Raw genomic sequence first — 26,829 nt, 5'->3', positions numbered from 1 at the left:
TGTCATAATGTTTTAATGACTTGTGCAATTAATAAAAAAGATACAAGATAATGCAGGAGGCAATTAAAGCCAACTGGCTAACAGATTCAACTGTGGGCCAGCATACTAGAAAGTTAAAATGAAAATTATTACATTATGCTGTAGTCAAACGACAGCTTGTCTGTTATTTCAGACTTTGACAAGTATTGTAGGTTTCTGCATAGTAAGTTGTTAAATCTGAGTCATACTGAACAGGACAAGATTAACATTTTTCAGTTCATTAAAGAAATGTTCTGTGTTATTTCCTTTGTAAACAGCCCCTTCTTTGGCGATGTCTCACGAATTCTCCATCCATCCCATTCACAACTCAACTGAACAGTGATCACAGAGGAATCCATGACATGAAACAGGAATTGAAGCTAGATCATCCTCTTTTCCAGACGCCAGTTAGTGAAACTTTACAAAAGATTTTGAATGGAAATAGTCAAAAACCGAGAAAAAGAGCAATTCTGGAAAGCCTAGGAGTGTGTCTTGGCCTCCAAAGAAGTTTGTAGGTACGGGAATACAAATAAAAATACATGAAATGATGGAAATCCAAAATAAACACAGAACATGTTGAACATATCCAGCAGGTCAGTCAGCATCATCAAGCAAAAGACAAGATTAAATTTCTTAAAACTACATGCCTTACTTGTAGTTTCTCAATCTTAGCAAAATTGACTTTGCTGGAGGAGACTCACACACAAAGGGCTAACCTGTATTTTTTATTCGCAGATACTGAATGACCTCCTGTGTACTCTCTTTTACTACAGTGATGCATCTTGGACAGAGAAACAAAAAACTGTTATTCAGTTAAACATCTTCATTCAAGTGAAGTAGTTCAATCCAAAACTAGGGTCCTAACTTTAAATAAAGGAAACTACCAAGGTATGAGGAGTGTGTTGGCTGTTAATAACAAGATAGCTTCATTTAAAGGTCGAACAGATGAAGTGCACATGCAATAGTTAATACTTAAAGAACAAGTACATGCATTGCAGCAGATATACCTTCCTTTTGGATGAAAAAGCAGAATAGAAAATGTGACCATCGTGGTTAACAACATAAATTGAGGATAGCATTAAATCCAAAAAGGAGCCTGACGAAGTTGACAGAAGAAAGCAGCAAGCTTGAGGTCTGGGAGAAATTAGAATTTGTAGGAGGATCAGGAAGGGAGGAAAGTTGCAAGGATTATAAAGCAGACTGAAAAGGCTTCAATAAACTATGTAAAAAGAGGAAAAAAAAATTAGTAAAGACAAATGTCGGCCCTTAAGTCCAAGAAAGGAAAATTCAAAATGGAAAACAAGAAAATGGCAGAGCAATTAAACAACTATTTTTGTTCCGTCATCACAGTTGAACACACAAAAAAATCACAAAAATGCTAGAAAAGGATAAGTTAAGGTTAGTATTATTTAAAAAAAAAACAGCTGGAGAAGTTGATGTGGCCAAGAGAGATAGATCCCCAGGACCTGATCATTTCCATCCCTGGGTAATAAAGGAGTTGGCTAAGGAAATAGTAGATGCAATGAATTGCCATCTTCCAAAATCCTGCATATTCTGGAACAGACCTGGCAGATTGGATAGTGGTAAATGTAACCCCACGGGTTAAAACTGGAGGAAGAATCCTTAAAAATACCAATTAAATTATACAAAGTCAAGATGGAAACATGAAAGGGACAGATAGATTTCCAGAAGTTAAAAGTGTCAAGAGCTATGGGAGTGTGAAGGTCTACTGTGTTGAAATAGAGGATCATCCATTTGGGACACCACCCACGCCCTCCACCTCCTCCATGATTTTCGCTTTCCTGGTCTCCAACGCCTTATCTTCACCATGGACATCCAGTCCCTGTACACCTCCATCCCCCATCATGAAGGACTCAAAGCCCTCCGCTTCTTCCTTTCCCGCCGTACCAACCAGTACCCTTCCACTGACACCCTCCTTCGACTGACTGAACTGGTCCTCACCCTGAACAACTTCTCTTTCCAATCCTCCCATTTCCTCCAAACCAAAGGAGTAGCCATGGGCACCCGCATGGGCCCCAGCTATGCCTGCCTCTTCGTAGGATACGTGGAACAGTCCATCTTCTGCAGATACACTGGCACCATCCCCCACCTTTTCCTCCGCTACATCAATGACTGTATTGGCGCTGCCTCGTGCTCCCACGAGGAGGTTGAACAGTTCATCCACTTTACCAACACTTTCCACCCCGACCTCAAATTTACCTGGACCGTCTCAGAATCCTCCCTCCCCTTCCTAGACTTCTCCATTTCTATCTCGGGCGACCGAATCAACACGGACATTTACTATAAACCGACCAACTGCCACAGCTACCTAGACTACACCTCCTCCCACCCTGCCCCCTGTAAAAACGCCATCCCATATTCCCAATTCCTTCGTCTCTGCCACATCTGCTCCCAGGAGGACCAGTTCCAATACTGTACAACCCAGATGGCCTCCTTCTTCAAAGACCGCAATTTCCCCCCAGAAGTGATTGGCGATGCTCTCCACCGCATCTCCTCCACATCCCGCTCCTCCGCCCTGGAGCCCCACCCCTCCAATCTCCACCAGGACAGAACCCCACTGGTCCTCATCTACCACCCCACCAATCTCCATAAGAAGGGCTCATGCCTGAAACGTCGATTCTCCTGCTCCATGGATATTGCCTGACCTGCTGCGCTTTTCAAGCAACACATTTTCAGCAGCATCATCCATCAATGAGCTTAATTAGCTAAATGACCCACTCCTCCTCCTATGTTTCTTAACTGGAGGACCTAACATAGGTTTGAAGATGAACGGTACATGAGGGTCTTCATTACCTTAACTGACAGAATCAGAAAGCACACAGCAACTTCTGTGCAAATTAAAACAAGATACTGCAAGTTATCTTGCTAAAAGCCAAGGGTGTTAGTGCATTAAGTGTTAAATATATTCATTCTTACAATGCAGCAGTAAACATATGTACATGACAAAGCTTTTGGAAAGAAAACTTTATAATGGGCAGGAATCTGTGAGCTCTTCCCTTCCTATTCTGATGGTCACAGTTGGTATATGAAGAAGACATGAAGTGAAAGCATGAAGGTTTCGCTCCAGCTCACTGCATCAACATCGAATTAGGTTTCACTCTTTATTTAGTCTACAAATAAAAGTCATTTTTTTTTGTTCATTTGTGGGATGTGGATGTCACTGGCTGGGCCAGCATGTATTGCCTATCTCTAGTTGCCCTTGAGAAGGTGGTGGTGAGCTACCTTCTTGAGCTGCTGTAATCCATGTTTTGCAGTTAGACTCACAATGCCATTAGGGAGGGAGTTCCAGAATTTTGCCCCAATGACAGTGAAAGAACAGCAAAAGATGTCCAAGTCAGGATGGTGATGGCTTGGAGGGGAGCTTGCAAGTGGCAGTATTCCCATGTATCTGCTGCCCTTGTCCTTCTAGGTGAAAGTGGCTGAGAGTTTGGAAAGTGCTGTCTAAGAAGCCTCGGTGAATCTGTGAACAAAACATGTTCCCACACAAAAGTAGTTTTTCATAGTTGTGATATACTCTTTAAATCTATTTTATAAATCATAATTTAAAGCATTTTTCTGAGTGTAAGGGAGGTAAGGAGCTTATTTTCCACAGCAATTACAGTGTGATTGTTCTTTCACAACAATTTTATCATCTTCATCTGAATTGGTTTTCCCTTCACAAAAAATGCTGTTTGTTCATCTGCTCAAGACATGTAAAATGGTCAAAATAAAGCTTCAGACAAACATGAATGAGTGCAATAAAATGATATTAAATACAAGACCAGAATTTTAAAAAGCATTTGAAGACGTAAATTTTAGCACTGAACAAACTACTGATCAAGCCCTGTAACTCAGACCGAAAGCATGCAATGGGATAGAAAAGCTTTATGGATTAGGATAGGCGTTTGGAGTGTAAGAGAATCTGCCTCTGTTTATCTCTGGAATGCCATGTTCAGCACTGGTGCCTTTGCAACACAAAAAAATAAGGACCTGGCTTTTATTTTCCTCAGGAAGTCCCAAAACAGTGTGTTCCACAGGGATGAGTACTGGGTCTGCTTTTGTTTGTCATTTATATAAACAATTTGGATGAGAATATATGGAGCATGGTGAGGAAGTTTGCAGATGACACCAAAATTGAATAAATATGAGGTCTTGCATTTTGGCACCACAAACAAGGACAGAACTTATACAATTAATAGTAGGGTTCTGGGTAGTGTTGTAGAAAAGAGATGCCAAGGAGTTGAGATACATACTTCTTTGAAATTTGCAGGTAGACACCATGGTTAAGGCAGCGTTGGTGTGCCTGCCTTTATTGCTCAGACCTTTGAGTATCAAAGGTGGGATGTTGTTGAGGTTGTACAGGACATTACTGAGACCTCTTCTGGAGTACTGTGTGGAGTTCTGGTTACCCGGTTATGGGAAGGGTATTCTTAAACTGGACAGGTTCAGAAAAATTTACCAGATGTGACCGGGAATGGAGGGTTTAAGATATAAAAACACACTGGAAAGCCTTGGATTTACTTCACTGGAGCATAGAAGGTTGAACGGCAATCTTACTGAGGTGTCTAAGATCTTGAGGGGTACAGATTAGATGAACAACAATGATCTTTTCCCGATGGTGGGGAGTTCAAAATTAGGGGGCATATTTTAATGTGAGAAGAGAAAGATTTATAAAGGACGGAGCGGCAACTTTTTTTCCCACAGAGTGGTTTGTGGAATCAACTACCAGAGAAAGTAATGGATGCAAGTACAGCTTACATTTAAAAGACATTTGGATGGGTTCATGAATAGGAACGATTTGGAGGGATCTGGGCCAAGTGCAGGCAGATGGGACTAGTTTAGTATGGGAACATGGCTGACATGGACTGGTTGGACCAGAAGGCCTGTTTCCATGCTGCACGATTCTGTGACTTTACAGCAATGAACTGTTGTTGCGCAGTGAGTGTTAAGGATCAACTGCAGCAACCAGTGTGCAGAAATGTCATAAAACACAAATAAGCAGATAGTCTGTTCTTGGCTGCTGAATGGTAAATGTTAGCTTGGAAATTGGGTGAACTTACCTGCACGTTTTCCAAGCTGTTTCACAGAAGGTTGGACGGGTGCTTGAATAGATGGCTAATATCTCTCTCCCCCTCTGGAAAGGCTAATCTTTGGTGTCCACCCTTACTTTTGTTATATGAATGCTACTGAGTATATGAAGCACAATTCTTACAGTCTACTGCCTAGCATGTTCACAAAAAAAAGCCTATCCTGGTAGCTGATTTTCAATGGTATTTGCAGTTTTATTTTGGACTGTAGCAATTGAACTTGGCTAAGTGGCTGCAGTGGCCTGATTAAGAGATGTAGTAGAGGTAGCCATGGAGTCAGACCATCTTCCTGTCTTTTCCATTTAAAAATCCATTACAGACCAGGATACAAGGCTAGTGACAGGAGGGCATGGGCCAGTGAAAAAGCGGTAACAAAAAATAAACTGGGGTTATATAAATGAATATCTCGATATTATGTTCACTCTGCCAAGCAGCTCTTTAATAGTAAGATCAATTTCTGACTTTCAAGGGAGAGAGACCACAAGTAACAGCACCACCTACTGCAAAATTTAAAAAATCTTCAAAGCTACTTTTTGAATACTAATGTGAAACATTTAAACACTCCCAATGCATGATACTCTCAAACTGAAAATAAAAATATCCTTTTCAGCTGACCTCAAACTCTCAACATATTTGAATCTGATATTGTTAATGAAGCTCCTTTAGGCACCAAATATTAAGTTACTATGTAACTATTAACACCTTTTGGACAGCAAGATGAACTCCATACCAATATTTATCACAGATATTTGGGAAGATGGCCAAAGATCATGGACATACAAGGTAGATATGGAGTATCTTAAAAGAGTGATTTTCAATTGGTGAGCTGTGGCACAACAGGTGAGAAGTGAGCTGCAAAATCTCCAGGAAGCAGCACTGCTTTATCTGGGTAATTCTGAAGACCTTCTCTTCTCTGTGTCTATTATTGAAGACTGTACCTGCTGACCTTTGTCTTTGTACATGCAATGGAGAAAGGAAAAACACTCTGTGATGCAGCCAGCTTGCACATAGAGTCATAGAGATGTACAGCATGGAAGCAGACCCTTCAGTCCAACTCGTCTATGCCAACCAAATATCCCAAGCCAATCTAGTCCCACTTGCCAGCACCTGCCACATATCCCTTCAAACCCTTCCTGTTCATATATCCATCCAGATGCTTTTTAAATGCTGTAATTGTACCAGCCTCCACTACTTCCTCTGGCAGCTCATTCCATACACTTACCACGCTCTGCATTGCCCCTTAGGTCCCTTTTATATCTTTCCCCTCACCCAAAACCTATGCCCTCTAGTTCTGGACCTTCCCACCCCAGGGAAAAGACCTTGTCTATTTATCCTATCCATGCTCCTCGTAATTTTATAAACCTCTACGAGATTACCCCTCAGCCTCTGAAGCTCCAGGGAAAACAGCCCCAGCCTCTTCTGACTCTCCCTATAGCTCAAAACCCCTAACCCTGGCAACACACTTGTAAATCTTTTCTGAACCCTTTCAAGTTTCACAACATCCTTCTGACAGGATGCGTAGGACTAAACATTTGGTATGAGCATGTGCAATGAGTTTCCATAGTTCTGATCAGAGACGAAACAACACACATGCAAGAAAGAGGCACAAAGTTGCTGAATGGGTTTGAGCTATAAGGAGAGGCCGAACAGGCTAGTGCTGTTCAACCTGGAGCATCAGAGGCTGAAGGGTGATCTTATAGTAGTCTATAAAATCATGAGGGGTATGGATAAGGTAAACAGACAAGGTCTTTTCCTGGGAGTGGGGGAAGTCCAGAACTAGAGGGCATAGGTTTAGAGTGAGAGAGAAAAGGTTTAAAAGGGACCTAAGGGGCAACTTTTTCATGTAGAGGGTGGTGCGTGTATTGAATGAAGTGCCAGAGGAAGTGGTGGAGGCTGGTACAATTGCAGCATTTAAAAGGCATCTGGATGGGTACATGAATAGGAAAGGCTTGGAGGGATATGGGCCAAGTGCTGGCAGGTGGGACTAGATTATTTTAGGATAACTGGTCAGCGTGGACGAGCTGGACCAAAGGGTCTGTTTCCATGCTGCATATCTCTAAGACTCTACGGCTGTTAAACTGGTCTCCCTGCCTAGACACATTTTCACATTATAAAGCAAATAATGATTTTGGATTTTTTTAAAGTTATGTCACTATAACTGTCACTTCAGGTCCTGAAGAAGGGTTACACCCGAAAGGTCAACTTCGACACTTCCTAATACTGCCTGGCTTACTGTGTTCTTCCAGCCTCTTGCCTGTCTACTTTGGATCTTCACGGACAGGCAATGCTGCTTGTTACTTACTTAAATGTCTTACCTGCACAGATTAAGTTGGCAAGCACTGCGTTGGTACAAAATAAGACACCATTTACAGATGAAACATCCATCTCTGGTGAATAAACACATTCAATACTTTAAGCTTGAGAGGACAAAACATCACGCAGACCCAACACCTGACGGACTGTGCTCAAGTATTGCATAAACCACAAGATGCCAGTTATCTGCTGGCTGAGCTTGCAGCAACATCAAAGATGCCCCATATTATTTCAGAAACCTTAATCATGCCTATATGTAAAAAATCATAGATGAGATGACCGGAGCTGATACTGCAAATAAAATCAACAAAGTTCCACACTGATAATGGTTAAATGGCAAATTGATGACATGTCAGCTGATATTGAAAGGTACTGAAAGTGAAGTTAGCTCCGATTGGGAAGGTTGCTTTATAAGTTGATGAATCTACCAATACAACCACACTGCCAGCTGCTGGTCATCATTTGACATGTTTATGTGAAACCCATTGAGGAGACTTTTTCTACTCTAAGGAGCCACTGATTCGTGCGCCTATTGAAGAAATATTTAGGGTAAAAGTTACCTACTCGAGGGAAAACAAACCTATCTGGTCCATGTGTTCGAGCATTTTCACTTACGGAGCAGTCCCCATGATGAAAAAAATCAAAGCATGTGTCAGTAAGCTGAAACAGCAAAATCCTGACCTTCAGGTGAACCACTGCATCCTCCACTGTGAAGTTCTTTTAGCCAAAACAATACCACCACAGTAAGCTGCTGGATTAGAGCAAGCTGTGAATTACATAAAATCGTGGCCATCGAAATCACATTTGATCACTATTTTGTGTGCAGAGAGGAGGGTCAAAGAGTTTACCGTTGGAGATGTAATGGTTAATGCTGGTGAAGGTTCATGCCCAAGTTCATGAGCCCACAAGAGGAATGACACAGTGTGAGCAACAACGCATGAACTGCCTTATAAGAAGTTACAATCTGATGGTAACTGATGAGCTAAGTTGGAATATCCTTCAGATATTTTTAGCCTTCTCAAATGAGCTGAATACTAAATTGCAAAAGGAGGAACAAGATGATCCTGACCACCAGTGATAAACTTCAAGGTTTCAGGTGAAAATTAGCCCATATGTCAAGAGACAGTGGCTGGGGTTTCACTCTCGCTGTTTCCACCAACATCATCAGCTGCAGACATAGCTGTCAAGATGCACAGCCTTACATTCAAACACATCTAAGCAGTGCAAGAAAAGTTCAAATTCTCCTGCTTCTCAACAAACATGGAAGACTACAACTGGATGCATGATCCATTCAATCTCCTGATTCATCACAAAAGCTATGCATTCCGATTTTTCCTTTTAACATCAGATTTATGGATGGATCCCACAATGAAGCTGAAGTCTGGAGAGGTGTTATAGTGTGTGTTTTGGCTGACTGTGGTACATGAATATTCAAAGATCTCTGACCATGCTATTGTTGTACTCTTGCCATTTGCGACAATGTACCTCTGCGAGCCAGCATTTTCAAAACTGGTGAACAGGAGGTGGTGCTTGTTGGTTGAGCAAGGTGGCCCTCTCATCAATTCCTCCCTGGATCAAAAGGCTTTGTACAAACTGGCACTCACGACCACTAACCTGGCAATTTGTGATTCGACTTTGCTTTTTACTCTGATTCATTGCTCATAAATAATTAGAAACAGTCAAGTTGAGCAGATTTTGAAAATGTGCCTGTGCTCACAGATGAAGATGTTGTATTTTTGCCAGTGGATTTGAATCATTAATGCTTCTGAATCTTCTTTAGCTTGCTGTATGCACTATGTTGCAAACCTTTCTAGTGAGGCTGTAACCACAGTAAAGAGTCAAAAGGTCCGAGAAGCAGGAAAGTCGATATTTCAAGCATAAGCCTGATAAAGCACTTAAGCCTAAAACGGTGACTCTCTTGCTCTTTGGATGCTGCCTGACCTGCTGTGCTTTTTCAGTGCCACACTTTTCGATTTTGACTCTCCAGCATCTGCAGTCTTCTCCTTCTCCTGTAACCACAGTAAGTGTAAGTAAACATGGCATTTATGAAAAATCAACGTCGATTATCCTGCTCCTTGGATGCTGCCTGACCTGCTGCGCTTTTCCAGCAATACATTTTCAGCTCTGATCTCCAGCTGCAGTCCTCACTTTCTCCGAGAAAATGCCCGAGTTTGGGCCCTTGGCAACTGGAGGCACAGCTGTCATGAATCAGCAAAATTGGATAATTGAGATACTTCAGAGGATCGCAGGGTGCAGGTGGTTACAGACATCAGGAAGGTTAACACCAAGAGGAGATCTGGAAACAATGGCGAACACTTAAAAATCGAAGCATGACTCAATTTGGCAAGGTGAGCACAGGTGTGATGGGTAAATGCTACTTACAGAGTCATAGAGCATGGAAACAGATCCTTTGGTCCAAACAGTCCATGCTGACCATAATCCCAAACTAAACTAGTCCCACCTGTTTGCTCCTAGCCCAGTGGCAGCTGAATTCAATTTAAGGAGGTTGTCAGAAGGAAACATGATCATTATCAAGTCTAGAGGTAACACAGGCCTCTAGACTTGACAGAGAGTTGCAGTTGGTGAATAGAGGTAAGGATGGGGTCACCCTGGAAATGAGGTGGAAATTGGTTGTTATAATGTGTGGTCAGAAGCTCATTGCAGGGTTAAGAGCAACATCAAGATTATCAGCAATTTGCGTCAATATCCAACTGTGTCCGAGAAAATTGATTAAGTCAGGGGCTGGAGAATGGAGTTTGTGGCAGGTACCAAAGACAACAGCTCCAGCCTCCTAATATTTAGATTGAGAAAAGTTTTGGTCATCTGGTTCTGGAAGTTGGACAAGAAATCTGGTCATTTGAAGTGACTGATGGAATCCAGAGGTGGCAGCAGTGTGGAGATAGCTATTGTCCATGTAAATTTGAAACCTGACATTGTGCTTTTGGGTGTTGTTGTGGGGCAGCACATTGATGAAAAATAGAAGCAGGCCAAGGAGAAAGCCTTAGGAGCCACCACAAGGAACCATGTAGGGAGAAGGAAGAGAAACAGTTGATGCCAGTTCTCTGGTTTCTTTCTAGGTAAGAATGGACAAGGCAAGTGCAGTTCCATCCAGCTGGATGACAGTGGAGAAAGGATTGGTGTGATCAACTATGTCAAAAGCAGTAGTCAGGTCAAGGAGGAAGAGGAGGGATAGATTAACTTTGTCAGACTCACACAAGATGTTTTTTGTAACTCTTAGAAGAGCAGTCTGGTGTTGTGACAGAGATGGAAACCTGATGGATTCAAATACAAAGATCTGGGAAAGATGAGCAGGGAAGGGGAGAGAGAAGGTATTACCAAAACATTTTCATATCTGTACATGTACCAATTGATTACATGTAAAATAATTCAGTCTTACAGAAATTCACATTCTACCTTTATCAGGAGTATTTTAGAAGAGGCTGAATTATTCCTAACTTTGTCTTGTTCATCCCCACATGAAAATGCAGACTACAGTGGTGGTGAATTTTAACAGATGACTGGGAAATTCGTGTTCTTGCAGTACAAAATCTAGCCATAAGAATGAAGTTTCACTTTTTCCATTTAAAACATACGGCCATGCAACTGAACTAAAACTCAAATTCGGGGAAGAGACAAGAACACATCTGCATATTAAAGGAGTGCTGTTCAAAAGAATCACAGAGCACACATTATTTTTCTCCCCATCACTGAATAGAATTGTGAAGAAATAAGCATCTGCTGAATGGTTGCATGGCATTCAGATATAAAACCAGGCCTGCATTGTTACACTCTGTGAGCAGAAATAGCTCTGTGGTTAAAGTATTCTTTAGTTACTAACTCACCAATGTTGACCATTTTTATTTAGCTTGTCAAACCCACTCAATTTAAACACATTTCCTCTTTCACCTGCACTCTAGGAACAACTGGAATGCTCTTGCAAAAATAAAAATGAAGTGTTGCATTAAAATGACTTCCAATTATCCAAACCAGCTAAAATTCTAGTGTACTTAAGAGAAAATGCATTTCTGCTAACAAGGAACAATCAATCTTCTAAATTACAAAGTAAAAATACAACTTACACAGTGTGAAATAAAGGGCAAATGCCAAATCTATATAAATAATTGGTCAAGCCACAGCTTAAAAATAAAACAATTTTGGATGCCATACTTTACATGAATTCCAGAACTGGACAACAGGAGACATTTATTAATAGCAGAGATGAAGAGGAAACTAGGGTATCAGATAACCTTTTTTCACTGGAATATTGGATATGAAAACAGCTGGCAAAAGTAGAATTGGCTCATGTGCAGGAAGCAGCGAATGGAGTTAAGTGGCTCTTTTTCAGGTTGGTGACCTGTGACCAGTGGGGTTCCACATGGATCACAAGTGTTGGGACCATAACTGTTTACAATGTATTTTAATGACTTGGAGGATGGAAGCAAAAGTATTCTAGCCAAATTTGTAGATGACACAAAAAAAAGGTTGCAAGAGCAGTACAAACAGTTGAGAGAGAGATATTGATAGGTTAACTAAGTGGACAAATAGTTGGCAAATGGAGTATAATGTGGGAAAATGTGAAGTTGCTCACTTCAGAAGGGAGAACAAAAGAACAACGTATTATTTGAATAAGAACTGCAGACAGCTGCAACACAAAGACACTTGGGAGTGCTTGTGCATGAAACACAGAATGGTCACACACAGGTGCAGCAAGTCAACAGGAATGTTAGCCCTTATTTCAAAAGGGATGGATTAGGGTTGGGGTTAGCAGCACAAGAGTAGGGAAGTCTTACTGCAACCAGTACAAAGTGCTGCTAAGACCTCATCTGGAGTACTGTGAGCAGCTTTGGTTCCCATATTTAAGGAAAGATATTGGAGGCAGTTTTGAGAAAGTTCATTAAGATAATCCCTGGTATGGAACAAAGGCTAAACTGGTTGGGATTCTACTCGCTGGAGTTTCGAAGAATGAGAGGTGAACTCATTGGAACGTTAAGAAGCTCGAGTAAATCTGAGAGGATATTTCCCCTCATGGTGGTGTCTAGGACCAGAGGGCTAGTCTCAGAATAAAGGGGCACCAATTAAAGACTGAAAAGAGGGGGACTTTTTTCTCTGAAGGTTGAGTGTCTTTGGAGCTCCCTGCCACAGAGCACTGTGGGGACTGAGTACTTGCCTATTTTTAAAGCTGAGACAGATTCTTGATCAGTAGGAGAATCAAGGGTTAAGCAGAAAATGTAGGAAAATAGGTATGCAGAATGTCAGATCAACCATGATCCTATTCAATGATACAGCAGGTTTGGAGCCAAACAGCTTTCTCCTGTTGACATTTCTTATGGTCCATGATCTAAATGCTTGAAATTTTATAGGGTTTGGTCAAGCTAAAAATGATCTCTTATTGTGGAAGGCAAAATGAAATGAAACTAAGAACAAAGCAGGAGTTTAGGAGAGTTTACTATGCTTAAGGCTGTTGATATTTGGGATCTCAGTAAGAATTTGTATTTTAACAGCATCCTTAAAAACAAAGGAACCTACTGATTAGCATAAGAAAAACAGATGCTGAGATAAGGAGACAAATTAATTAAGAAAGATGACAAGAGCTTTGGCTAAAAATACTGAATTTGAGAAATTTTCAAGGCTGAAATGGAGACCTAGCCAGCAATAGCCACATTTCAAATACAAATTGAAAATAAAAGAACAAGATTGAACCAGCTGAAGCAATGGTTGTCAATAGCAAGGCAAAAAGGGAGAGAAAGGGGAGCAAGAGACGGAAACCGGAGAATCTCAGCATTCAGCAGAGGATGTCGATTCTAAACCACTCCCTCCACAATATTACAAACCTTTCTTCTTTCTCACACCACCACCACCCCACCCCCACCCATGCTCGTCCATCAATTTGTGCTGTCCCTGTAATTGAACATAAAATTCTTCCTGTTCACATGAAAGATGACTGAATTGAAAAAAATAACTGTTTCTCTTTTCACAGACAACAGTTTCTATCTTATTTCAGATTTTTAGCATCCACAGTATTTTATTTAAAACTCACTCATGGGACGTGGGTGTTGCTGGCTAAGCCAGCCCTAAATGCCAGAAAGAAGATGCATAATGAGCTGTCTCCTTTAAACTAATGCAGTCCTTAGTGTGTAGGGCTACCCACAGTGTTGTTAGGAAGGGAGTTCCAGGATTTTCACCCAACAACAGTGAAGGACCAAGACAGGATGAAGTGGCTTGAAAAGTATAAACATAAGGACACAGTTCAAAGTTTGGTAGAAGATTTGTAGCTTGGGTGCTCGTTGTTGTGGTTCTGTTCGCCGAGCTGGGAATTTGTCTTGCAAACGATTCGTCCCCTGTCTGGGTGACATCCTCCTGTGAAGCGCTTCTGTGCGGTTTCCTCCGGCATTTATAGTGGTTTGTCTCTGCCGCTTCCGGTTGTCAGTTCGAGCTGTCCGCTGTAGTGGCCGGTATATTGGGTCCAGGTCGATGTGTTTGTTGATTGAATCTGTGGATGAGTGCCATGCCTCTAGGAATTCCCTGGCTGTTCTCTGTTTGGCTTGCCCTATAATGGTAGTGTTGTCCCAGTCGAATTCATGTTGCTTGTCGTCTGTGTGTGTGGCTACTAAGGATAGCTGGTTGTGTCGTTTCGTGGCGAGTTGGTGTTCGTGTATACGGATCGTTAGCTGTCTTCCTGTTTGTCCGATGTAGTGTTTTGTGCAGTCCTTGCATGGGATTTTGTACACTACATTAGTTTTGCTCATGTTGGGTATCGGGTCCTTCATCCTGGTGAGTTGTTGTCTGAGCGTGGCTGTTGGTTTGTGTGCTGTTATGAGTCCTAGTGGTCGCAGTAGTCTGGCTGTCAGTTCAGAAATGCTCCTGATGTATGGTAGTGTGGCTAGTCCTTTGGGTTGTGGCATGTCCTCGTTCCATTGTCTCTCCCTTAGGAAATGGGAATCCTATGCCAACCGCCTAAGCGCCACATACGAACAACTCCGGTTCCTGCATGAATGCCGAAAGAATCGAATCCTTCCACCGTGTGTCAGATACAGACCACCAGTCAACAATCCACAAGCCAGGGACACAGCCAGACAGAACGGATTCAGGATGATCCAGGTAATGATTACAGACGCTCACAACAGACTACACAAATACAGACAAGAAATTGCGTGCCAAAAATCGTTAATTTCAAAAACCACCAATCAGGAATGGACCCGGACCATAGAACAGGCTGTCATTATAGGACAGAACAGGACCACACACCGCAAAAAACCGGCACTAAAAGAAAAAATGGCCAAACTAACACACAAAGAAGAGGACACCACAATACACACCTGGGTTAGAAACCTCTCCCACAGACACGGAAAGAACAATACTGGCCAAAGGACTCAACTACAACCACAGGGACGCCAAGACAGCAGACTTCCTAGCAGCACTAGAATGCACACTCAGAAACAACGGACTGACAGAAGAGACACAACAAACTGTGAGACAAAGTATCGTACCGCTGATAACAAGAAAAAAACAAACACATAACCTCAACACCAAGGAGAGGGAAGCACTAAAATCACTAAGAAACGATAAGAACATAATTATACTGCCAGCAGACAAAGGCAGAATGACGGTCATCCTGGACAAAGCAGAGTACATGCAAAAAGAACAACAACTACTTGCAGATACCAACACCTACCAAAAGAGGGAGTTTGACCCCACCCCACAGCTCACCAATAGGATAAACAACACACTGAGGAATCTACAAAAAAACGGACAGATAACCAGGTCTGACCTACAAAGAATGAAACCTGAAAGCAACAACACCCCCAGATTCTATGGACTACCCAAAGTGCACAAACCAGACATCCCACTCTGACCCATAGTATCCCTACCAGGGACACCATCACACAAACTGGCCAAAGAACTACAGCAGAAACTGAAACACCTGATCAGCGGATCCAGACACTCTATACAATCGACACAGGAATTCTTGGACATCATCAGAAATATACACATAGACAAGGAAGAAACTATGGTCTCATTCGATGTAACGGCACTGTTCACCTCCATCGACAAAACACTAGCCAAAGAAACAATAGCCAACCTGCTGGACAGACATAACAGACAACAGGACGTTGAACCTGTCAACAAAGATGGCATGCTTAAACTACTGGACTTGTGCCTCACAACACACTTCACATTCAATAACCAAATATACGAACAAATCAACGGAACACCCATTAGCTCACCGATCTCTGGACTCATATCAGAAGCAGTAATGCAAAGGTTAGAACAAACAGTCTTACCACAACTTCAACCCAAACTCTGGGTCAGATACGTGGATGACACCTTTGTAATAATTAAAAACACTGAAATAGAGAACACACACCAGATCATCAACGCCACACTCACAGGAATCCGATTCACAAGAGAGGAAGAAAAGGACAACCAACTCCCATTCCTAGACGTGATGGCACAGAGAACACCGAATGGAGAATTCACCACAAAGGTTTACAGGAAAGTCACACACACAGACCAAGTCCTAAACTATGAAAGCAACCACCCCAACACACACAAACGAAGTTGCATCAGGACACTAATCAAAAGGGCCACAACACACTGCAGCACACCAGAACTACAAAAAGAGGAAGAGGAACACCTATACAAAGTATTCGCCAAAAACGGATACCCTCGCAATTTCATAAACAGATGCCTAAGGGAGAGACAACGGAACGAGGACATGCCGCAACCCAAAGGACTAGCCACACTACCATACATCAGGAGCATTTCTGAACTGACAGCCAGACTACTGCGACCACTAGGACTCATAACAGCACACAAACCAACAGCCACGCTTAGACAACAACTCACCAGAAGGAAGGACCCGATACCCAACATGAGCAAAACTAATGTAGTGTACAAAATCCCATGCAAGGACTGCACAAAACACTACATCGGACAAACAGGAAGACAGTTAACGATCCCTATACACGAACACCAACTCGCCACGAAACGACACGACCAGCTGTCCTTAGTAGCCACACACATAGACGACAAGCAACATGAATTCGACTGGGACAACACTACCATTATAGGGCAAGCTAAACAGAGAATAGCCAGGGAATTCCTAGAGGCATGGCACTCATCCACAGGCTCTATCAACAAACACATCGACCTGGACCCAATATACCGGCCACTACAGTGGACAGCTCGAACTGACAACCGGAAGCGGCAGAGACAAACCACTATAAATGCCGGAGGAAAGATCACAGAAGCGCTTCACAGGAGGCTCCCAAGCACTGAGGATGTCACCTAGACAGGGGACGAAACGTTTGCAAGACAAATTCCCAGCTCGGCGAACAGAACCACAACAATAAGGACACAGGTTTAATATAAATCAGCAAATGAACCACCAGGTGATGGTGTTCCCATCTATTTGCTGCTCTTGACCTGCATTACCCTTAAACAATGTTAAATGATTTGGCTCCTCCACATCATTAGCTTAAATCAGCCAGGATGAGGAGTCTTGTGGAACTGAATATAAACTGCAGGATGTTGGACAAGTTGATGTTGAGAAAGGACAAACTAAAGTCAGAAATTTCACGAAAAAGTTGTACAAACTTATTTTGCTGAAGATTTAGTAGAGGTTTTTAAAATTACATATGGTTTTGGAAAGATTTATAAGTAGAAACTTCTTCTACTGGACGGAGGGTCAGTAGGCAGAGGACACAGGTTTAAGATAATCAGCAAATGAACCACAGGAGATTTGTTTCCTGCAGACATTTGTCATGTTACGTGCAGCCTGAAATGGCGGTGGAAGATTCAATGATAGCTTTCATAAGAATATTGAATAGGAAAAATTTGCAGGCTTCAAGAGAAAGTATTACAAGGAAAGTATTGCCAACAGGATAGCTTTGATAGAGCAAGCACAGACACAATGCGCTGAATGGCCACGTACAAAAGATACCTTGGAATTCCACAAACATGCCTGGTCAGGCAATTATGTTATGCTACAATTAAATAAAACTACTCATGTACATTTTTCTACATTCTCCATCACCAATTTTTAAAAAAATTTTAATCACACCTTTCTCTGTGCAAAATGTCAGATACATGAGACATCCTCTGAGCCTCTGGCACTGCAGATTTAGCAAGTTGCTAAGAGATACAAGACCAGCTTGATTATTTTTCTTTCCTCACTGTGTGTGGAATAGTTCCTTACATCCTACAATTCAATGCCACATATCTTTTTGAGAAGAAACGTGCATATTCTTGGAGCAAATTTTGCCAAAACAGTGAAACAAAGCATGTGAAATAAGGTGTTGCATATCTAAAAATAGAAAGATCTCAATGTAATGCACAAATGGTGGGGTGCAGTATAACACAACAGGATCACATATACAGAATAATCTGATTCTAGCCCAAGGTGTTGGCCAGACAGTTTTTTTTTCATTTCTTAAGACATTTAACACCATACTTATCTACCAGAAAAGCCAGACTGGACTTGACTGAATTACCACAAAAAAGATGGCATCTCTGCCAACATGGCTCTCCCTCCATACTGTACTGGAGTGACAATCTTAAATAGCAGACTTGAACTCACCAATTCACACAAAAGGTGTGCTACCCATTGAGCTTTATGTAAACCTTTGGGATTCCACTAGACAGAGTTTAAATTTACCTGCCATCATAGCTACAAGACTAGCCTTGTAAATGTTTGTTAATGATCCCAGTTCTCCTGTTCCGAGTATGGTCTTCATATGGGCTTCCCCACAAGCATCATGGCATTGTTGAATCTCGTTATACAACTCTAGAAACACAATAAATATTGAGAACTTTAAAAAGAAAATAGCAATATGAAAATATGCTTTTCCATTTTTCTTAATGGTCCTATCCTTGATACATCAGTGCCACTTTCGCCAAAATGCTATGTCGAATATGCTCCCCTATTCTCTCTGTAAGCTGCTTGCAATTTCCCATTCTGCCCTCCTTGATATACGCTTCGACCCTGTCTCTCAGATGTGATCCTATGGTGAAGGTACACTGACACACACAATTTTTGTATTTTTTTCTCCTTCATGGGATGTGGGAATCTCTGGCCAGCCCAGCGTTTATTACCCAGAGGACAGTTAAGTGCCAACCATATTGCTGTGGGTGTGAACATACATCTATGCCAGATAGCAGTTTTCATCCCTAAAGGACAGTGTACCAGATGGGTTTTTCCAATAATTGACAATGGTTTTATAGTCCTCATGAGATTCCCAATTCCAGGTATGTATTGAATTCAGATTCCATCATCTGTGCTGGCAGAATTCGAATCCGGGTCCGTAGAACACTATCAGGTTCTCTGGATCTAGTGATAACACAACAAGGCCATCACTTCCCATTTCAGCTGACTGGCTTCCTGGAGCACTACAGGAGGATGGTTAAGAGTCAAACAAACTGCTGGGAGACTGGGAACTGGGAATCATTTATTGACCAGAAAAACTAAGTTTCCCAGGTATCCTTCTCTAGAAAATTCATTGGTTCATTTCAATGTTAGTTTCTTTTGTTCAAATAGAATCAAAGAATTCTCAAACCATCAGTTGTTACATTACTATAACCAAGAAGTTGACATTTGTAAGTTGACTGGTAAATGTCAGGCAGGAAACACTCTGCAGCAGAAATGAAAATTAACCATAAGTATGAGAGACACTGAAGCATCCAACCAAATTTACAAATTCTGCCAATGCATAAACTAACGTAACACAATTCATATCTAATCTTTCCTTTCCTGCTTCTGGACATGAACTCTGAATCAAACTCCCCAGTTGAATTAAGATTAAGAAATTATAGAGTGCTTATTAGAACAAGTGCAATAACCACAAATGTCTGATGAATAGTGATTAGTGGCAAGCTCTGAGCCAAAGGGGGAAGCCTCCTTCTGTTTCACAAAGGAGTTAGCCTCCGTGATGACAAACATATTGTATAACAGAAGAAAAAGAACCAGCAATTTTAAGAGAACTTGTTCAAAAGAGAATGCAGGCAGGTAATCACAGCAGTACATACAATTTATTTTTAAACAAAATATAAGCAACGTCCAAATAATTCTTACTTGCAAACAATTAAACAGCCCTTACCTTCCCACTGGCCTTTCAGCACCAAGGTTCTGTTAATTACAATGTCAATTTCTCTAGCACCTTCTGCAACAGCCATTTTTATCTCCTGCAAACGTATCGCCAGTGGTGTCTGCCCAGCAGGAAAGCCAGTTGCCACTGATACATTAAAACAATGTCATAATGTAAGTAGAATTGAGACAAAGAATTAATTAAATTTCTATTGTGCTTCTCTACAAGTTTTGCAGTATGATATAATGACAAAAGGGATCCATGAAATTTAACTATAGAAGAAAGACTAAGGCAGAAAGAGACCAATGTGAAATTGAAGTCACAATCAAAGAGTCTAATTACTTCCAAAAATAGTGTAGAACTAGGTATAGAATAGCAGAAGACAGAATACAATTGAGTGGCTGTGGAGCAGAGGACTGGAAAGATCTAGTGTTACAGAAGTAGAGGACACATACAAGCATGTATGGCAGCAGGAGATTACAATGCTCTGAACAGAACCAAGCTATCCCTGACATGAATTAAAGTTAACATGCTAGGTGAATAAATCTAGAGGAACAGGAAGAGGACAACGTGGAGCTTACAGAACTCTTGTTCCCCCACTGCGGTACATTTGGATGAATTAACATTTGAAGGGTTAATGCAAGGAGGCCAAACAGCAAAGCACTGAATAAATAGAGATGAGCTAATCAAGAGCGAATTGAGAATTTCAGTGGCAGAAGGTGAGAGCTGCAGGTATAGGTGAACAGAACACTATGATTCACTGTTAACATCAGAAGCTACAAGCTCTTATTTTCCACTTGTCATTATTTTAACAATTAACAATCACATAGTTAAAATGACACCAATCAGAAAATCTAGATTAGAGATTTCATTAGAATCACTGCCTAAAAATTTGCTGAATACATTTATTTAAAAAATTCAAAACAATTTACTATCATTGAAACAAAAAAGTTTTAAATTTTCATACCTGAGGCAACAGGGATATTACACTCAATACTCTTTAATGTTTGTACTGCATCAGACACCCGAGATGGGTAAACACACACTGCAGCAGTGGTAATACCTAGAAAACAACACAGATCACTATTCACTCTTGAAAACTTTGAACAGAATTAAATGTGTAAACTACATATACCATGAGGATAACACCACCAATGTCCTCATACAGCACAGCTATGATAATAACATTTTCTGTCAAAACAGAAGGGCTCTTTGAATTCTTCATGCTCCTTTAATCAAAAGAACTTGATCATAGGTACATAGACTACAGTATTTGGACCACAGACCCTGAGAGGAGGCATTTTGATAAGGCAAATCACAGCAGGACTTGTACACTTAATGGTAAGGTCCTGGGAGTGCTGCCAAACAAAGAGACCTTGCGGGTGCAGGTTCATAGTTCCTTGAAAGTGAAAGAGGCTTTTGGTACGCTTACCTTTAATGATCAGTGTACAAAAGTTGGGGTGTCATGTTGTGACTGAACATGACATTGGTTAGGCCACTTTTGGATACTGCACTCAATTCTGGTCTCAGTCCTATTGGGAAACGTGATGTTAAAATTGAAAGGATTCCGAGAAGATTTACAAGGACATTTTTGGGGTTGGAGCATTTGAGCTATGGGAGAGGCTGAATAGGCTGTGGCTATTTTCATTGGCGTGTTGGAGGCTGAGGGATGACCTTATAGAAGTTTATAAAATCACAAGGGGCACGGTTGGATAAATAGACAAAGTCTTTTTCCCACAGTAGGAGTCGTCCAACACTACAGGGCATCGGTTTAAGGTGAGAGGGAAAATTTAAAAGGGATCGAAAGCAACTCTTTCTACACAGAGGGTGGCGAATCTATGGAATGAACTGTCAGAGGTGGCGATGGAGGCTGGTACAATTATAACATTTAAAAGGCATCTAGATAGGTACATGAATAGGAAGGATTTAGAGGGATATGGGCCAAATGCTGGCAAATGGGATTAGATTAATTTAGGGTCTCTGGTCAGCATGGACCAAAGGATCTGTTTCCATGCTGCACATCTCTAGGACTCTATGCAAGTCCTCAATGTCCAAGTAACTCAATCCTATTTATACTTATATTTCTTTCTCCTTGGTGTATACAGTTTGGCCTACGGCAAAAACTCAAGATTCTGAGTCGATGTCATCCTCAAAATCAAGGCTAGCTGATGATAATGATAGTGTTTGAATTTCACAGTACTGGATGTTCTCAAAGACTGTTCTTAGCTTTGCTGCCTCACTAATTCAATAAATCCTAAGATGACAACACCAAAATCTGTTCTTATCTCTCACTCTGTAAAAAGCAAAACATGGAATTCAGATGTATATGTGATTCATGAAGACAAAAAGCTTCAGCTTCCTTACGATAAGAGCCTGAGTTTCACACATTTTCTACGTTTCCCTTTGTCAGGTCACAGTTTAGGAGGTAGGCTGATTTAGTTAAAAGGACCAATGATAGCCTGGAGACCAAGTAGATTGCTTAGGAGGATTAGAAATTGCTTTATACAACTTTCGCTCAGGGTGTGCAGAGTCCAAGATTGCGTAGTTGAACTTTTTCCTTTCACACTGTACAATCTCCTTCATGGCTTATCTTCACGCTAAGCCTCATTATACTTTGTATTAAAGGGAGTTTGCAGTAAAGACCTTCACAATTGAAGCAAACACTACAATGATTAATTGCTAGGCAGCTGTATTTTTCAACAAGAACATTGTGATGTTGCTAAGAACACAATCTTTAAAATGAAATGTCAGGCAACTATTCTGCATGAACATGTGTGAAGTAACCAACATTTCGCAAGAACAAGGTAAGGGATGTAATGAATACCAGACTCAGGAAATGGAAAGGGTAGAATTAATGTTCAGCTGATGAGAAGTGGTGATGTTATTCATTGCCCATTCATTAGTAAGACTGACTCCTGGAGAAAGGCAATACTAGTCCAAGGCCTTTTTATTCAAGAAATAAAACCTCTAGCACTCAAAAACAAGCAAACTCTAAGAGAAAATAGCTACTTATGATGTTTAGATGTAGGGGTAGATATATAAATTAGGCCCTTTTTTTAAGAACCTAGGAATTTAAAATGCCCGAAGTATCCATTTCCATCCACTGTTTAGGTCCCAAAACTTTTTAATTATTTTGAAATAAGTAGTGCCAGCAGTAGGCATTCATAGGAGTTCTGTTACCTTTGTTATCCATGTTCAGACTCTTCAGCAGGTCTTCTCTGATGGGGTGCTTGGCTTTGTAGCAGAGTCTCTGGACATTTGAAGTTGTGTCATCACCAGACAGTGTGGTGAGGTCAATACAGGTGACAGCCTTCAGCAGCCATGCAGCCTATGAAACAAAAAAAAGGCAAACGGGGCCCATTCAGTTGAAATAACAAAGAATCAGGCTGCCATGACTTGCCGAAAGAAACAACACTATAATATTCATTTTCTGCCTTAAGACAGACATTCTACATTTGCAACCATCATCAAAAGCTTTGACTGGCAGGCATACAAAAGAGATGCCAGCTACTTTCCACATCTGAATCCTGTAATCAGTGCCTTTCTTTCTCTCTCTGACAAATTTAGGTACATTTCTGAAACATCTATGTGGTGGGAATGATATTTAGAGAACATTTTAATACTTTTCTGTCTCAGGATCCAATTTGTACTATTAGATACGAAAACAGCATGTTAAACATGGTGGTACAGCTACAGATATAAAAACAAGTTTGTAAGTGAACCAATGCATTCCGATCTTCTAAACAAGGTGCAGCTGGTCAGAAATCATTATTGAAACCACCCATGGGACTGAACTTTGGCTTTGTGACTAGCTTGGTTCTCAAAGATCAATTCTGACCCATCTGTTACAGGACAGAGGAAAGTGACATTGAACACAACTGAGTTTGTACCAAAATAACACAGGTTTATTAATGTAAATCAGAAATAAGCCAAACAAACTATTTGCACAAGCATGTTTACAGAAGGAATTACCATCAAGGTCTAGCTGAGGGATGGGTGTGAATGTAGAAAACTGCATCAGTTGGTCCTTCAAACAGGAAGGATATTTGCAAAAGAGGCAGACTGCAATAGAAATTTAGAAATTACAGAGGTAACCATTTCACCCATTTTGACTGCTCTGGTGTTTGCTCTTCGGTCAAAGATACCTGTTCTAACCTGATATGCTTATCGCTTTCACATGAAATGCTATATGCTTTCAGTGGTTAACGGGTACATTTTGAAGGGCACCTGCTATTTATCAATGTCATACATGCACTACACAGTCCATAGTTAATGGGAAAATGAGGACTGCAGATGTTCGAGATCAGAGTCAAAACGTGTGGTGCTGGAAAAGCACGGCAAGTCAGGTAACATCTGCGGACCAGGAGAATCGAATTCACGGGCAGAAGTCCTTTAATCAGGAATGTGGAGGCAAAAGGGAATCGAGAGATAAATAGGAGGGTGGGGTAGGGTTGGGATGAAGGAAGCTGGGAAGGCGATAGGTAGTTGCAGGTTGGGGCATGATAGTGATAGGTCAGAGGAGAGGGTGGAGCTGATAGGTGGGAAGGACGATGGACAGGTGGGACAGTTCAAGAGGGCAGTGCTGAGTTGGAGGGTTGAATCTGGGCGATGAGGTAACTGGTGAAATTGACATTGATGCCATGTGGTTGGAAAGTTCCAAGACAGAAAATGAAGCGTTCTTCCTCCAGGCATCTGGTGGCTTGGATTTCGCAGTGGAGGCGGCCCAGGACTTGCAAAGCCTTGGCAGAGGAGTGGGAGGTGGATTTGAAGTGATCAGCCACAAGGTGGTGGGGTTGTTTGGTGCATGCGTCCCAGAGATGTTCCCTGAAATGTTTCGCGAGTTGGCATCCCATCTCCCCAATATAGCGGAGACTACGTCAACAACAATGGACAGAATAAATGACGTGTTTGCAAAAGTTACACATCCGAACACTGCATCTACTGTCTCTGTTGCTCTTGATATGGTCTCCTTTACATTGGGGAGACAGGACACTAACTGATGGAACATTTCAGGGAACATCTCTGGGACGCATACACCAAACAACCCCACCACTTGTGGCTGATCACTTCAACTCCCCTCCCACTGCACGAAGGACATGTAAGCCCTGGCTTCCTCCACTGCCAAATCCAAGCCACCAGATGCCTGGAGGAAGGCCACCTCATCTTCCGCCTTGGGACCCTCCAACCTCACGCCATCAACATCTATTTCACCAGTTTCCCTCATCTCCCCATCCCCCACCCTTATCCCAGATCTAACCTTCCAATTTGGCACCGCCCTCTTGAACTGTCCATCTTCCTTCCCAACTATCTGCTCCACCCTCCCCTCCGACGACCTATCACCATCACCTCCCCCCCAACTGCATCTATCTAGCACCTTCACAGCTACCTTCCCCCAGGCCCACCCCACACTCCTATTTATCTCTCAGCCCCCTTCAACCCCCACCCACGTTCCTGATGAAGGGATTATGCCCGAAACGTTGATTCTCCTGCTCTTCAGTTGCTGCCTGTCCTGCTGTGCTTTTCCAGTGCCACACTTTTCAGCTCCATTTTTACTGGCCTATTTACCCAAGCTTCACTTACAATTAAGAAAGTGCATCTAGAGTCATAGAGATGTACAGCATGGAAACAGACCCTTTGGTCCAACCTGTCCATGCCGACCAGATCTCCCAACCCAATCTAGTCCCACCTGCCAGCACCTGGCCCATATCCCTCTAAACCCTTCCTATTCATATACCCATCCAAATGCCTCTTAAATGTTGCAATTGTACCAGCCTCCACCACATTCTCTGGCAGCTCATTCTATACATGTACCACCCTCTGCGTGAAAAAGTTGTCCCTTAGGTCTCTTTTATATCTTACCCTTCTCACCCTAAACTTATGCCCTCTAGTTCTGGACTTCCCAGCCCCAGGGAAAAGACTTTGTCTATTTATCCTATCCATGCCCCTCATAATTTTGTAAACCTCTAAGGTCACCTCTCAGCCTCCGACACTCCAGGGAGAACAGCCCCAGCCTGTTCAACCTTTCCCTATAGCTCAAATCCTCCAACCCTGACAACATCCTTATAAATCTTTCCTGAACCCTTTCAAGCTTCACAACATCTTTCCGATAGGAAGGAGACCAGAACTGCACGCAATATTCCAACAGTGGCCTAACCAATGTCCTGTACAGCCGCAACATGACCTCCCATATCTATCAAATAGTCTACTACGGTAACTTATTTCTGTATAACTTGGATTGCTTCATTTGTTTAAACGCTTAGGCTTTCTAAATAACTAGCAATTTGTTGACAGATATAGTTAAAACTCACTATAAAAAACACATTCAAAATATCTGTTTATTGGAAAAACCTATGAGTAAACTCTTCCTAACCTCAGCAAGGAAGAAACCAAAGCCTGTATAGTCCGGAGTGATGTTGATGGTGGATGATCAGTAATAACCTGCAGGTGATCTTTAGCCTCAAACTCTCAATGGGATTTGTTGCAAATATGCTTAATCAAATACTGATGCACTTCTGTTCAATTACATGATGTTTATGGGGTCTTGAACCACTGTATACATTTTTCAACTGCAAAGGCCTCCTTCAGAGCAGCACTATTAAACTAGTTATCATTCTGAATCTGCCCCACCAAATTTCACTGCTTCCTTCCACATCAAACTATTTGCTGTTGTGGTCTCTTGCTGTCTAATAGTAAGCTAATTATTTACACTTCACGAAAGAAACTGAATTTATATAGCATCTTATCACATTGCCAAGACATCCCAGAGCCTTTCAATTAGTCATATTTTAGGATTTTGACTTTATTTTTCTGAGATAAATATTTTGAGATCAAATTAGGTTAAGGGGTTTTTAAAAGATATAAGTTCACAAAGCTAAAAACAAGAATACAAGCTGCAGCATCGTCTTGTGAATTCAGAGCAGTTTGTCAACAGTACTATCACGTGGCACTTGCTCATTGATGCTAAGTTTGGGTTCCATCAGGACCATTCAATTTCTTCTAGCCTTGGTCCAAAAATGGACAACTGAGCTATACTTGAGGAACAGAGTCACAATGGCTGCCCTCGACATCATGTCTGCATTTGTTCAAGTGAGGCATCAAGGAGCTCTGACAGAACTAGAGTCAATGGGCAACAGGGGAGAAATCCCTGCTTGGAATCATACCTAGCAAAAAGAATAAAGGTTATGGCTATTGAAGGTCAGTCATCTCAGTCCCAAGACAGTGTTGTAGCAGCTTCTCAGAATAATTTGTTGTCCCAACCATTTTCACCTGCTTCAACAGTGGCTTTTCTTCCATCATAAGGTCAGATGTGGAGATGTTGACTGATGATT

General features: G+C 41.6%; 1 protein-coding gene across 2 annotated transcripts in view; it reads right to left on the bottom strand.

Annotated features, from left to right (window-relative positions):
* dera (deoxyribose-phosphate aldolase (putative)) overlaps positions 1-26,829 on the bottom strand; it is a 47,485-nt gene that overhangs the window by 10,198 nt on the left and 10,458 nt on the right. For both annotated transcript variants that reach the window (XM_072562192.1, XM_072562191.1), the window contains exons 3-6: positions 22,682-22,829; positions 20,469-20,564; positions 19,514-19,648; positions 18,076-18,204 (exon numbers count right to left, since the gene is read on the bottom strand). In XM_072562192.1, the coding sequence (XP_072418293.1) occupies positions 18,076-18,204; positions 19,514-19,648; positions 20,469-20,564; positions 22,682-22,829 (508 nt within the window). The remainder of the gene's footprint in view (positions 1-18,075; positions 18,205-19,513; positions 19,649-20,468; positions 20,565-22,681; positions 22,830-26,829) is intronic.

This window comes from Chiloscyllium punctatum, chromosome 44, assembly GCF_047496795.1.
Source record: "Chiloscyllium punctatum isolate Juve2018m chromosome 44, sChiPun1.3, whole genome shotgun sequence".
Lineage (NCBI taxonomy): Eukaryota > Metazoa > Chordata > Chondrichthyes > Orectolobiformes > Hemiscylliidae > Chiloscyllium > Chiloscyllium punctatum.
The sequence above is the reverse complement of the archived record's forward strand: the minus strand, read 5'-3'. Positions and strand labels throughout refer to the sequence as shown.